The sequence below is a fragment of the Platichthys flesus genome, chromosome 2 (assembly GCF_949316205.1).
Source record: "Platichthys flesus chromosome 2, fPlaFle2.1, whole genome shotgun sequence".
Lineage (NCBI taxonomy): Eukaryota > Metazoa > Chordata > Actinopteri > Pleuronectiformes > Pleuronectidae > Platichthys > Platichthys flesus.
Genome location: NC_084946.1, coordinates 15283467 through 15297835, shown reverse-complemented (window position 1 = coordinate 15297835; position 14369 = coordinate 15283467). Strand labels below are relative to the sequence as shown.

The window sequence follows — 14369 nt, the reverse complement described above, 5'->3', positions numbered from 1 at the left end:
TGTTCCAATTACTTATTTTATTACTTATTATTGTAATCTTCTGCTTTCTATTACATATAATTCATTACAACCCAACTGTTTCAGCACCATGATATGCACTGCATGCATTAAATGCATGCAGTGCATATCGCCCTCTCTGCACAATCTGTCCTCTGTGTCAATATAATGTTATGAGGTTTAGATACAGGTCAGATTGAATTCACTGAACCGTTACCTAATACAACGGTCACCTGCATTCACCCCCTCCTCTCTCTCTCTCTCTCTCTCTCTCCCAAATACACATGTTTATATCAGGCATGCACACACATGCCCGCACACACACTCACCTGCACACAAATCCCACACATTTGTGAGAGCAACCGCAAAAATCCCTTTTGCACAGATGGAAAATAAAAACACACTCTCTGTGCTCAGCCAAGTGGGGAGGTGTCATGATTCTAGACTTGTAACAGTTGTTGATGTTTACACAGTTTTTATTTTATTTTCAAAACCGCTGAACAACACAGTGCACATGACAGCACGACCCCTGCACACAAAGCTGAGGACCTTCATGTTAATGATCTTTGCATCTGAAAAGAAGTTTAGTTCCACATCTCGCCACGCACCAGACACACAAAAAAACACAAAGTCAGCATTTCATCTGCTACTCATTAATCTGATTTGCAAGGAAAAGCAGCCCTTCCATTTGTCCTAGTTTAAACACCTGACACAACAATTCATTCCATTCCCACTCTGTTCAAATGTCTGTAGGATTGCAAACATTTTAAAAGAGAGTAAATTTAATGACGCTTAACCAGGTCTACTTCCAATGTGACCCAATGAACTTAACTTATGTGGAAGTCCTTAAATGGTAAATGTCTCCCTGCTTTGTTTGTTTTGGGCTGAAGCTTCTGTGTGCACGGTTTCTAAGGTCAGACAGACTTTCTGCACGTGTGGGTGGGTTGGTGTGTGGGGGTTGGTGGGTGGGTCGGTGGGTGGTTACATGAGCCCACTCACACAGGAATCTCAATATTATGCTTCTAGATTTTGGCAGTCGTCTGTGCCACGTGACTTCCTGTGGAGCACGTGGAGCGCAGAAGGAGTGGATTTGTTTATGACTTTTTTTCTCTGCATACTTGGCTCATATGGAACTTGTTAGTGTTCAGGGAGAAGTGCAGAAGCTACGAGGGCTGCACAGACACAAGTAGTTCAGACTTATCTCTTCCATCTCACATACCCGTCTAAGTTTCAAATTGGACTGCATCGCATTTGTGAGATGGATTTTTGAGTTTTAGTTCAAATTGATGGCTGTCAACGAAACTGCAGATTTTCAGAGGCCACAGGGAACTAACCAGAGATGAGGCAGCTCGTGTTCCTCTGTTGCAGGCTATGAGATTAGAAATGTTGTTTTCCTTTTCCAAAGAGGCTCCACCTACCAAACTTTTGCAGGACTCTACTGTACTAAGTTTGTTAGTTTGTTTGAATCCACCACAAAGTTGTAAATGCATGCAAATCACTTTGTTGATAACCAAAATAAGTGGGTATTCCTGCACCACAAAACCAAACTTTGCATTGTTTATTTTTATACTGCCCGGTAGGTTTGGCTGTGTTGACTGGAGAGCAGAGGCGAGTCCTTGGCTCTAAACCTATGACCGCAGTGCTGGTACTCCATGTTAATTCGCATTCATTTGATCCGCATGTCAATGAGGGGAAAAAAGGTTGATTTATTCTTGTCCCGGAATGAGGGAGGCTGAAGTCAGGCCTTGTTTTGGTGTGTTTGTGTGTGATGGTAATTTTAAGTTTACATCTTGCTAGTTTGACTGTGGTTACAGTGAGAAATCCCAGAATAAGGATAACTAAAGGTGCAAGAGCTCTTTATGTGATTGCAAAAATAATGATCTGAAAATCTAAGATCTCAAAATCATAGACAGATTTCATATTTATTAAGATTTTTTTTTTTAACCTTTTGACTGTGAGTGTCACACTTGGTGCAACTGCTTGGAAAGGACCCAAATGCCAAAAGCAGACTGTAGGAGCTGGCCAGCCAGACGAGCGAAATCGAATCTAACCCAATTAAGTTTCCATGTCTTAGTGGAAATGAGAGCCAGTATCAATATGCAAAGCATCCCTCTTGTACTGGAGGAGTCAAGGGTAAAGCCAGGGAGGGTTGTGGCCTCATTGGCAGATTGTAGGTGTGAAAAAAAATTTTTTTGGAGCTATAAGAGGTCACCAGATAAAAGCAACACAGACTATATATACACCAATGTCAAAATGTTTCCATGTCATTGTGAACATTTGATCTGGCGAGTTTTGGTTTCACTTTCGACTTTTGTATGACATATGAATGTGCTGTTGTCGTGAATCCGATTGGAGAGAAGGAAGAAACTTTTTTAATTTGATAATTCCGTTGCCACTATAATATCTTTATGGTGTTACTACGAGTTAAATGAGCGCCCATGTCATTCAAACGCAACATCATCGGAGGAAAAGACCGTAAGCAATTCTCTCCAACGAATGCAAAGAAGTGTTCACAATGAAAATGAACCGAACTTAGGTTCAGTTTGATCCGGACAAAGACCACCTCTTTGGTCTGAACTAAAGTTTGGTCTGTTGTTCCGGGCTGTGGTCCAAGGCATGTGTTACCTTGGTTGGACTTAACTGAAAAGTTTGAAGGTCCAGCCCAAACTAGGACGTTTTGAGTGATGGGTCAACTGCTCCAAGTGACACATTCTTTGCTAGCATTAAACTATTTCTGGGAAATAAATGACCCTACTTTAAACTGCTTTGCATCCTCTCCGATCTCACCACAACCCGGTAAAGGCTTGAGTATCTCTGCCCACACAGCTCACACATACTGTACATCCCGTCCTTTTGAGGCAGATCCCATGAGGATGCACTGGTGCAATACTATCATTGATCTGCTGATAACAGTGAAGCAGTTCAACACTTTCAATAGAAGTATGTGAGTTGGGGCAGCACAACAGACAATATCATAAACAGTGACACTCCTGGAAGTTTGATTGCTCACACACCTCCACACAACACTCATCATTTCTCCTGAATAAGCCTGAACACCTCTCATTGTTCTGTATCCCTTAAACCAGGCCTTCCCTCCCTGCAGACTCTAAGAGAAGCAGTCAGCTGCTTTCTTCAAAGTGGGTCAGGGTCTGGCTGGTGGTGCCCTGACAGGCTGAACGTGTCAGGCTGATAGCATGGTATTATCTCTCCAACAAGCAGAAGAAGCTGCAATCTTCTCGTGTCGAGGCATCTGGTGACAGCATCTAAGGACTTGTGAGGGGCTTTCCCTCCACTGCTCGATGTACCAAGTAAACCTTGTGTTAGCTGGTATCTACAGTATCAGGTGAACAAGAGTTTCCTTCTCATTGGAATATTGATCTGCTTGCACAAGTTAACAGATGCACTTCCAGTTCTCCCATTGGCTGTATATAATCTGGAGGAGGAAGTTGGTTTAAGAGGGTCAGCCAGGCAAATAGTGTCTCCCCCATTGTAGCACATGGCTGTGCACAGTGGCATTCCATAATTAATGGACTCTGCAGCTTCAGGAAAGCACTTGAGGAATGTATCAGTAGCATCTGAAGTTAAACTTGTAAGGTTTGCCTCAGCCTTCGACCAAATACCACAGATGAAGCTGGTCATAACTGTATATAACTATGTATCTTCAAGTATATATGTCAAGATATACATTGTTGATCCCATGCTGTGGAAATTCACTCGTTACAGCAGAAGAAGGTCAAAGGTGAGGTAGTACAGAATATGTACATAATAATGACTGTTCACTATTATTATATAACAAAATATTTGTAGAGAAACATACTTGAGTAATGTTCAAAGGACCATTTGCATCTAAATGTTTATTTGATATAAATAAACGCCCATTGTTATCAGTCAGTGTAGAATAAATTTTTCCTATAGCCTCTGCCTCTGATAACCCCTCCTTGTGTAAACAATACATAAAAGAACATACATCTGGAAAACCCTGACTCCCTGTTTATTGCCAACCCTCAAATTGTAATAAAGGTGAAATACCTGGCATCAAAAGAGGAATTCCTGCCCCTCTGATATGATATTTACTCACTCTATATTACTCTATTTCATTTTTATCATTAAGAGTTAAAGTCGTTTGATCGGAAGAGCCTTTTATTTTTCCAAAGGGATGGGCAGAAGGAGTGACATGAGGCGCTGGGTCTGTGCTGGGGATGACAGGAGTAAACAAGCGTGTCCTTGACCTGGCAGTGCCAAAAGCATTCATCACTATCAACACGCTCATATTTACTAGAGTGGACCACTGCCTAAACGAAAGCGCATATGGGCCCTCCCCCCCATGTGACAAGTTTTTATATGCAACCATGTTCCACTTCCTCACGTGTCTGGGAATGAGGGGTAGGGCTTAAGAAGCGACTGGAAAGTGAGTTGTCAAGTTTGTTGAATATTATAGTTATGATTTCACCCCACAGAAGTAGGATGTGTCAGATGCATTTTTATGTTTAGCATGCTCTTGCTAACTGTTCCAGGATTACAAACCCTTGCTTAAATGTTTTCGTTTCAAATATAGTTCATTACTAGTGATTGCTAAGCTTATTCTCTGTAGGCATACACGTTGGTGCTTAAGCAAGTGAGAGTCACTGAAGTGTTGGTGTGATGAAGCTACAGGCTGACATCTCTCTGTGATGGTTACAACTCACATTTCAGAAGTTCTGTGACCCAGATCAGATCCACCATCTGTGTTCCTGGAGCTTGGATTACTATGACTGCTGTGCTTGTAGAAGGCCATCCGTTATCCTGTGTGTACTGAGGAGGTTGGAGATTGCATCATTGTTCTGTTTCATAGCTGGATTGAGGGTGCAGCGGCCTATTGTCCCAGGGCATGCACCCATGACACGAGAGGGGAAGCCTGGCTAAACTGACATAACAGTGATGCATCAGTGAGGCCAGGGTGACCAAGCTAAAAAGATGACAGCTCATGCTCTCCCTTAACAAATACTGTCTTGCCCAGCTTCTAAACCTGAGTTTTGGAATGGGCTGTTTGCTTAGCCTGTGGTGAGGCTGGATTCTGAAACCATAAAGGTTCAGTAATTGAGGCACAGCAAGTTAAAGCTGGCTGCAAGACTCAGTGCACAGCAGAGCCCTGAAGCTGCACCATCGCTGCTGCACAAAGAGCTGTTCACCTGTTCATCCAAAGTGACGTGAAGCTTAAGTACGCAGAACCCCGAACTGCATAATCATAATTTTCGTTGTCATCAACATGCTGTTGTCGTGATTGATAAGTTGAGGAATACCCAGCTGCAGATCACTGGTCATCATTTTATTAAACTTGAATGTATCACATACCCAAATCGCGTCAATTTTGGCATTGCACTTCCTTGAACCCTTAGTTCAAAGATTAGTAGCACTATGTGGGACAGACTGAAATTACTCATTTAAATGCTTCACATGGTAAAATAGCGTGGTCGTCTAACTATCTAAATGTTGGAAAAAAAGAGTGGGTGCCCTGTCCCTGTGCTGATCATTTAATCCCATCCCTTCTCAAGTCTGGGAATCTTTCCTCCAATTTCTAATCCCAGTGCAGAACTGGAACATCAGAGATTAGTGTGTGATTAGGCGTTAACCTTCTGGTCACCCGAAGGTTAACGAAGGTTACAAATCTGAGGTACTGTCTTACAGTACCTCAGATTTGTCTGGTCTGGCACACCAGTCAGACTCTTTAGAATCAGCTGCCCTTCACAAGACAAATGTTCCATTTTAGACTCTAAATATATATGAAGCTTGTTGGGGGAGCAATAATCCTCAAAGTAGTGAGGGCCCATGCACCACAATGTGAGGATCTTACCCTCTTTAACCTACATTTTTGACCTGCAGTCAAAATCCTTGTTTTTGTTCCAGAATTATTGTAGATAGGAACCTGAGCCAACACAAAATAATGCTTGTCTTGTGACATTTTATTTTATAATACTGTGAAAAAACGGTTTAGGGCACCAAAGGAAATGTGACTAGATTGTGGTTGGCATATTATCTCAGTGTCCTAAAATTGTCTTGTTTTAAACACAACCTCAATAACAGACGCTCAAATATTGCTATCATGGCTCTATTTATTAGCCTGACGTTGTGATACTCACAATTCTAGTCAGAATGTGAGTCTGATACCGCTCCACTGGGCTGTGATTATGGGGCGTGTTACAACCGAACCAGAAAAAAAACTGCCTCTTGTCTCAATTGGATAGACCTACAACCAATCAGAGCAACGTAGTATGTGAAGTATATTAAGCGACTCATTGTGAGTTATTTATTAACGCCGGGTTCACACCGGACGCTGAAGCGACCGTTTCGGCGTCGAGTCTATTTTTTGCGCTCGACGCGAGTGTATCGCTCCAGGACACACACTGAAAAATGATTTTAAACGATATTGATGACATACTTTGATATAAATTATCAAATATGATACTTTGAATTCATTAAATGTCCCCCTCTGCCACAACAGCCACACAAGCAGTGATAAAGATAAAAAGAGAGAGAGGATGGGCTACGTATTCTCCACATAGGCTTGAGTGGAGAATACGTAATTTACCCTCGACACCCGACATTAACGGAGCAAACAGCGGAGAAGTTCTTCAACATGGATGACATTAAATTAATAATTGAAGTGGAGAAGTACAGTGAGTTGTATGATCCTCGGAACATGTTGTATAAAGACAACACTAAGAAAGACAAATGTTGGGACGCTGTTGCTTAATGTTGGAGCAACAAGTAGGTATATGCTTTTAATCTACTGGATCAACGGGTGATATTTTTAGCCCTGCCCGGCGGTTCAGCATCACTTCAGCGTCCGGTGTGAACAGCCAAGCGCCGGCGCGATAGGGATTAGCGCGGTGCTTTGGCGTCGCCTCCACGTTCTCTGTTCCTCTTTCAAAATGAATGCGCTGTCGATGTCTTCTAAAACAGACTCAAAATGGCAGCATCTACACATCTCAGCTCTCCAGCGACAGGCATTTTTGTTGAAAACGAATTCAACCAAAGCGCACTTTGATGACGTGGTTGATTACGTTACTGTTGATCATCTGTCCATCATCGTATAAAGCCCGCCCTGACAATCTGATTGGTCCGGTCACTTTCGAACCGTGTATAATTTCTCCCCAACGGAGCGACTCCAGACCAAACTTCCATACCTCAGATGTTGTGGGCGGGGCTAAGTTCGTCTGGCATCCAGACTATCTATTTATCAGAGCAGCAGCCAGAATTCAGTTATCTATAGGATGTTGTTTGATATTTAGGTGATACACTTTAAAGATAGTAGCTGTCCAATCAGTTCTATGCTTGGATTGTGTTAGTGTTCTATGTACATTTTAGTGGGACTTTCCGCAGGCTTTATATTAGGGACCCAGGTGGAGAAAGACTGCAGAAACTCTTGAGTCTTACTTGTACATTTGCGTTAAGAAAAACACATCATCCTCCAAATCTCTGGAGTTCAGTGCACAACGGAAAGCATCTTCAGTCAGTCAGCCCTGTCGGTATTCAGTGTCCAGCTGCTGAACTGCAACACAAAACGACCCAATTGCACGCTTGTCAAATCTCAGATTTCATTCCTCAAGGTAATTTCACCAAATGTAATGGTTAGTGCTGTTTTGGGCAGCGTGCAGAGTATTTTCAACCCTCACATGATCAGCCCTGACTGAGTTGTCTGATGATGTAAGCCGTAAACATGGGAATCGGCCCAATCTCGGCCCACCATCACATATGATGTGAAGAGCATAACACTCTCAGTTAGGCCTCGATGTCTTGTGTCACTGATGTGAGACCCTCTTCAAAATATCTATCAACCGTGCTTTTAGGTGCAGACATTGTTATTTACCCAATATGCAAATATTTGTTAATTATACAGGCATTATCTTTAAATTCAGAATTTCAATTTCCATCATTCTTTGAATGTATCCCCTCGTTATTATTGACACATGTCAAAAATCTTGGATTAAAGAGAAATGCCAGTGCAATTTCAAGTTCCCTCTTGTCTTCGTTTTAAATGATTTTGCTTCCAAGGACATTTGATGTTGCAAGAACCGGATCAAACATAAATCGCACCCTGCAGCCTGTCTCCTCAATGAGGGTTGTCTGTACAGTGCAGGAGAGGTGACTGTGTTATGTTTTTGTGTTTCTGGTGTTTTTCCTGCTTTACCCTCCCCCCTGTTTTCTCCTCTTCCTCTTTGTTTGCTGGATCCGCTTGATCCTCTCCGAGGTGTTCCTCCCAGCGACAGCCGCGGCTCTCCGATTGGCCGGTGTCGAGGATGGGGCGGGGCTATCGATGCTGTTTTTCTCGCTGCGGGTCGGATGCGGACGTCAGTTTCGGTAAGAGCCTCGTGAGGAGCGCTGAGCCTCACGCTGTCTGGAGACGTGTTCAGCAGCTTTTCACGAGTACCTACGAGGTCTTTTATCACACGTACACACACGGAGCACATCCAGCTACGCAGGGGGACTGTTTTAATTTGTCCTCCGTCGAGGGAAAACGGGGAAACTGCGGATTTGGTCCCTGGCTCCGTCCTTCCTGTTCAGCCCTTTGTTTTTCACAGTCAGCAGGCGACCAGCCAGCAGCGCCCCCGTGCGGCACAGCAAGGATAACGCGTCCAAGGATAGGGAGCCAGACGAGCGGCCGTGCGTCTTGCCTCCTCCCGTGCGACGTGGGTCCCCCAAGCTCAGCAGTCCGATGCGGAGTGAGGATGAGTCCCGCTCTCGAAGCGCTCATGCAGGCGGACGGGACTCCGTATCCCGGCAAAGGGGTAATGCTTGAACCCTTCGTGCACCAGGTAGGGGGGCACTCCTGCGTGCTGCGGTTCGGGGAGCAAACCATCTGCAAGCCCCTCATCCCCCGCGAGCATCAGTTCTACAAGAGCCTACCCGCAGAGATGAGGAAGTTCACCCCGCTGTATAAAGGTAGGACCCCCCCCCCCTTTCTAAATTTGCAGGGACTGACCCCTCATCTGCTAAAGCCGAGCATGTGTGATGTTGTTTTGATACCCAGCAGTAATCCTGTCTCTCTTCTTCCTCGTCGTTGTGCTCATAGCTTTACACACACTGTGCCCTCTTGTCTGCATTTAACAGTAGGCCTACAAATGTCCAAAATGCACGCACTGTGTTCGTGCACGAGATAATAATGTGTGGTTCTTCCATTTGCTCAAGAATATGCTGCACACAACTATTAATAGATGCTTCAATTCCTGTTTTACTGACCACACATTGTGACTTGTGAGAATTGGCAGAGCATCACAGCCACAGTCTCCTGCACCCCCCGCCCCCCCTCCCCTCCTCTTGTCCCCAGGGCCGACTGTGTGACTCTCTGCCAGCAGCACGATTAAGCCAGAGGTCAGTTCCAAGTCCCTGGCTTTTTACTAGGCTACGGTTTCAAGTTGAGATAGAGTTCCACAGGAATCAAAAATAAATGGGCTACATCACTGGGGGAGTAATGCACGACAGCACAGGCCACGTTGAGGAAATTTCGAGGCCTGGTGTCAGGTTCAGGATGGAAACACGGACGTGAACATATCTTCCGCTTGAAGCGGAATATCACACTCCCCTTGATGCGTCCAAGTCTGCGGTCTCAAAATAGTTTAACACACAGACAATAACACCCAGTACATGCTGATGCAGATGTCTGTGGGCAGCCATATGACGATGAGGAGGGACACGCATGGTATCTGATGGTTCCACTAATGCAATATGGGACTATTAAAAGATCCGTGATGAGGATTGGGATTTGCAGATAATTTCATTTTAAGAATGTCTTAAGGTTTCATGGCCACATTGCAATGACTTGTAATTTGGTTGAAATTTATACTCTGACAGTGAAAGAAAGAAGTATTAGGAACATTCCTGAAAGTGTATGTGTAGATCCGGTGATCAGACAAGTTGGGGGTGGAGCTTTAAGTTGTTCTACATCAGTTGATCTACATCAAGTGTAAATCATGATTGCATTTTTTATTCCAATACAAAGACCTGAAAGCAATATTAGATGACCAGAAGTTGAATAATCTACATTCAATTGGTTGCTATCAGGCTGTAAAAATCTCACTGACTGGCACTCTGGCTTCATCACAAGTTAACAAGCCGCTCTATTGATTTAAAGTCATGGTGATTCAGAAGTTCCCACACTTGTATGTGGTCTGGTGACGGTGCAGCTCCTGAACGGACACAACGGTTCATCAGGACACACTTTAGAGGCGGGGCTTCCTGTAGGATGGTGATGTCAGTGCTTATGGCGTCAGAGAGGCCTCTGCCTGCAGCAGAAGGAATGTGAGTGCTGGGTCCTCAGGTCTGCCATTTTACATTCAACCACACCACAATCCCTCTTTTAAGAACTGGCTATTGTTGTCGGGCTGTTTTATTTTTTTATTACAAACCTGTCTTTTTAAATCTGACCACTACTACTACTGCTTCTGTTGCTGGATAACCGGTGGAAGGTTGTGAGTTTGGATGTTTTGTATTTTCCACATTCTTCAGTCGATCTGTTTCGACCACATCCCTTCGTCCTGTCTTTGGTTTGATCCTTATCAGCTGCTGCAGCTGTGATGTTTATTCTCAGAGCAACACCTCCCCCCCGCCCTGTAATAGACGGGTCCTTTTAGGGACTTTTACTAGGGGTTCATATGGGGGGGGGCTTTACTCCGGTGCCTGTTTGTGGAAAATGTCATTAATTAGCATTGGGCATGAAACTACACATGTGTTTCTTCAATCATCACAACGAATATAGGAACATCTGTTAGCCTCATCCGTTCTGTGTTTTTGAAATTGTGATGATAATGAAGGTTGACTTCACATTTTTTTTGCATACCACAACTTCTTGAATAATGGACAGTTTGGACTGAATCATGACATGTTCGTACTATGAGTCTTCACTGTGGCTTGTATTGCTACTGCTCCATGTATGTTTCTGTAAAGAGAGAACTGTGTCACATTCTATTATGTCATGAATCATTAAACAATGTATTCAGACTTATTGTGTGTTTCCAGGAGGATGTTTGGCAGTTGCTTAATAAATCTCCTTCTCAGTTTGACACATTTCAGCCTTGTGTGGTATTTTGTGTCTCTTGTTTTCTGACTCTCGAGTCATACAAACATGGCTGCTTTCTTCATTCATCTCTTCCTATTACATCCACATCCTGTGTGTGTGTGTGTGTGCGTGTGTGTGTTTACTAATGTGGGAATATGATCATGTCATTGGCTGTCAAAACTTTCAGGAAATGTGTTTTAAATATGTAAACACAAACATTGTATTGAGGAAAACTGTTACCAAACAATTATTACTATACTAATGACCTCCTTCCGTCTTCCCCCTCTTAGGTGTAGTTTCAGTCAGCTTTGAGGAAGATGAGGAAGGGAACCTGTGCCTCATCGCCTACCCCCTCCACAGTGAATCGGGGGACCTGGAAAACAAAGACCCCTCAGCAGACTGCGAGCCCAAGAGCAAGATGCTAAAGTGGAGCAACAAGAAGCAAGCCACTTTGCTTCTGGAGAATGACAACTACAGCAAAGACAGAGGTCGAAACAGTCGTAAAGAAGACAAGATCATGAGGTGAAGATGCCTGCCATAGCGCCGTCATGCATTCACAGACAACAAGATGAATCAGTTCTGTTATACTAAAGCTGATATTTTTCTCCCCTTTTGCAGTTATAATCTTGATGAGGTGGTGGTGCAGCAGCAGCAGCAGCAGCAACAGCAGCAGCAGCAGCAGCAAGCGGAGGTTCTTTACTTCAGCCTGGATAAAGGCAACGTAGTTCCACAGATCAAACACAACCCCTGGAGCCTCAAATGCCACCAGCAGCACTTGCAGAGGATGAAGGAGAATGCAAAGCACCGCAACCAATACAGTATCCTTTCATTAGTGAACAGCAGTTAGTTGGTGTTTCAGAGTACGGCGACGTACATAATGATGCGCTATTACAAATGCATGACCTTGTTAGTTTGTGTGTTTTGTTGGTGTGTGATCCTTGACCCCCTTTCAAAGAATTTATCCTTTTGGAGAATCTGACATGGCGCTACAAAGTACCATGTGTCTTAGACTTGAAGATGGGAACTCGCCAGCATGGGGACGATGCATCGGAGGAGAAGAAAGCCAATCAGATCCGCAAGTGTCAACAGAGCACATCAGCCTCCATTGGAGTGCGACTTTGTGGCATGCAGGTATGGTAGATATGCAGCTCAGCTTCGCTAGTCTGGAGTCCTCTGTAAGTTTAGAGCTGTAACACTCATGTGTCTGTTTTACTCCTGCAGGTGTACCAGTCAGACTCAGGCCAGCTGATGTTCATGAACAAGTACCACGGTCGTAAGCTAACCCTCGCAGGCTTCAAGGAGGCCCTGTACCAGTTCTTCCACAACGGGCGTCGCTTGCGCCGAGAGCTGCTGTCCCCCGTGCTGCGCAGACTTAGGGAAATGCAGGCTGCCCTGGAGGCCTGCGAATCCTACCGCTTCTACTCCAGCTCCTTGCTCATCATCTACGATGGAGACCCTCCCAGGACTCCCGCTAGACCTAGACACCGTGGTGGTGAAGAGGGGGATGAAGACGAGCCATCAGATGAAGACGAGGACGAGGAGGAAGATGATGATGAGGAAGAGGAGGGGGCCTTCGGTTTCCCTTGTTCTTCAGCAGGTGGCAGTGCCGGTGTGGCCGCAGGGAGCAGTAACAGTGGTAGTGGTCGCTCCTCCCACAGCACAGGAGAGGCCAGCAGCCCCGTGGTGGACGTGCGCATGATTGACTTTGCTCACACCACTTGTCGGCACTATGATGAAGACAGTGTTGTGCATGAAGGCCAGGACAGTGGTTTCATCTTTGGCCTGCAGAACCTGATTACCATTATCTCCCAGCTGGAGGATCACAGTACGGATTGAAGCTGCACTGGAGCCAATATGAGATGAATTTCAAGCCTGGGGAAAAAGCTCAGTGAGCTGCAACCCTGCTACTTCAAGGTGCATCGTCCTTATGCCCAAAATGGGGGTCTGATCCTCCTCTGCTCGGAGTGAACATCAGACACCTCAGGGTGGGGGGAGAGCCTGTGTGGTCGTTGTGCACTCTCCCTTAACTGCTGGAGGACAGGGCTGCGTGTGCCCCTCTTGCACTTTTCTCATTCTGGGACAGCTCCTTTCCTCGGCTCTAAACGGCAGCAAAAGTGTTTTACAAGGCAAAGGTCTCCCACCAAACGCCAGGACTCCTGGAGCATTCTAGGCCTCTCCTCCCCCCTCTGGTACAGCAAAGATTCTTTATTGTTAAGTTCTCTCTGAGAGAGACAGAGCGAGGCAGAGATAACTGAAGCTCCAGTTTAGTGTCTAGGAGCCTGACGTGGTGCTTTACCTGTGTTATTACATACCGTGTGTAGATGAAGTTTGGACTGCCAGTACTCTACAGCACAGCACATTATTGGTGGCGAAGATGACGTACAAGCTGACCTTGGCTGGCTAGATCAGCAGTCTTGTAGCAATGGATGAGTTAAGCTTCTGATAAGGACATTTTGTGTTTATATTGGTGTCTCTGAAGACCTTCTTAACAAACGTGGGTTGTGTGTCCACCGGGCACCTGGATTTACATTTTCTGGTGGAAGAACAAGGTGATTTAGGTCTAGAAGAAGGGATTTGCCTTTTTTCAGCAGTTGTTGTCCCCTGTGCTTTTTTGCCTAAAAACAGACATTTTGAAAAGGATATCGCAAAGGGGATATTTTCCTTGTTTTGTCACTGTCTTTTTATTTGTGTTTTTGTCTAATTTCTTTCCTATTTCATTCCCATATATTGATAGAAACACTAGTTATAAAGAGTATTGAAAGACTATTTATTTGAAAGGATTGTTTAAAAATAAAAAGTGGAAACCAGTACATTCCATATTACCACTATAAATGTTCTGATACCGACTTTGATTTATTTTGTTTATTGCAAGAGCCGATACCTCTCTTGTATACCAGTGTGTTAACAGTGTCTTGGTTAATAAAGGCATTAATTTGTGTTTAAAAAAACTGAAAGTCTATGTTCTTTTGTGTGTTAATTTACTTGTGTTAGATACTAACAGCAGATCTTGAAGCATCTGTATAGTGTTGTCATTATTTAGTAATATATAAAGAATATCCATATTCAGCTTCATAATCTATATTGGTGTTATTTGTGTTAATAATAAACAGTGAATGACATTTTTGACATTTAAGGTTACAGCAACATCCTTAAACTCAATCAAAACCAAAAAAACAGTGGTCTAAGCTTTTGACGACAAACCATGTTAATTTAATTTATTTTAACATGTCCTAGTCCAGCAGAACAGTGTCACATCTTCCTCTGAATCAGCTTCAGGTTAACCTGTTCTCAAGCTTCAGCTGGAAGAACATTGTCACATTCTGGAGCATTTGTTTGTTTT

At 44.1% G+C, this 14369-nt stretch overlaps 1 protein-coding gene across 1 annotated transcript; it reads left to right on the top strand.

Annotated features, from left to right (window-relative positions):
• The first annotated feature begins 8309 nt into the window (after positions 1 to 8309).
• LOC133966112 (inositol hexakisphosphate kinase 2-like) lies at positions 8310 to 13977 on the top strand. Its single transcript, XM_062400874.1, has 5 exons — positions 8310 to 8916; positions 11320 to 11551; positions 11648 to 11847; positions 11985 to 12160; positions 12251 to 13977. Exons 1-5 carry the CDS (start codon positions 8703 to 8705, stop codon positions 12863 to 12865), a joined length of 1437 nt encoding a protein of 478 aa, XP_062256858.1. The 5' UTR covers positions 8310 to 8702; the 3' UTR covers positions 12866 to 13977.
• The last annotated feature ends 392 nt before the right edge of the window (positions 13978 to 14369 follow it).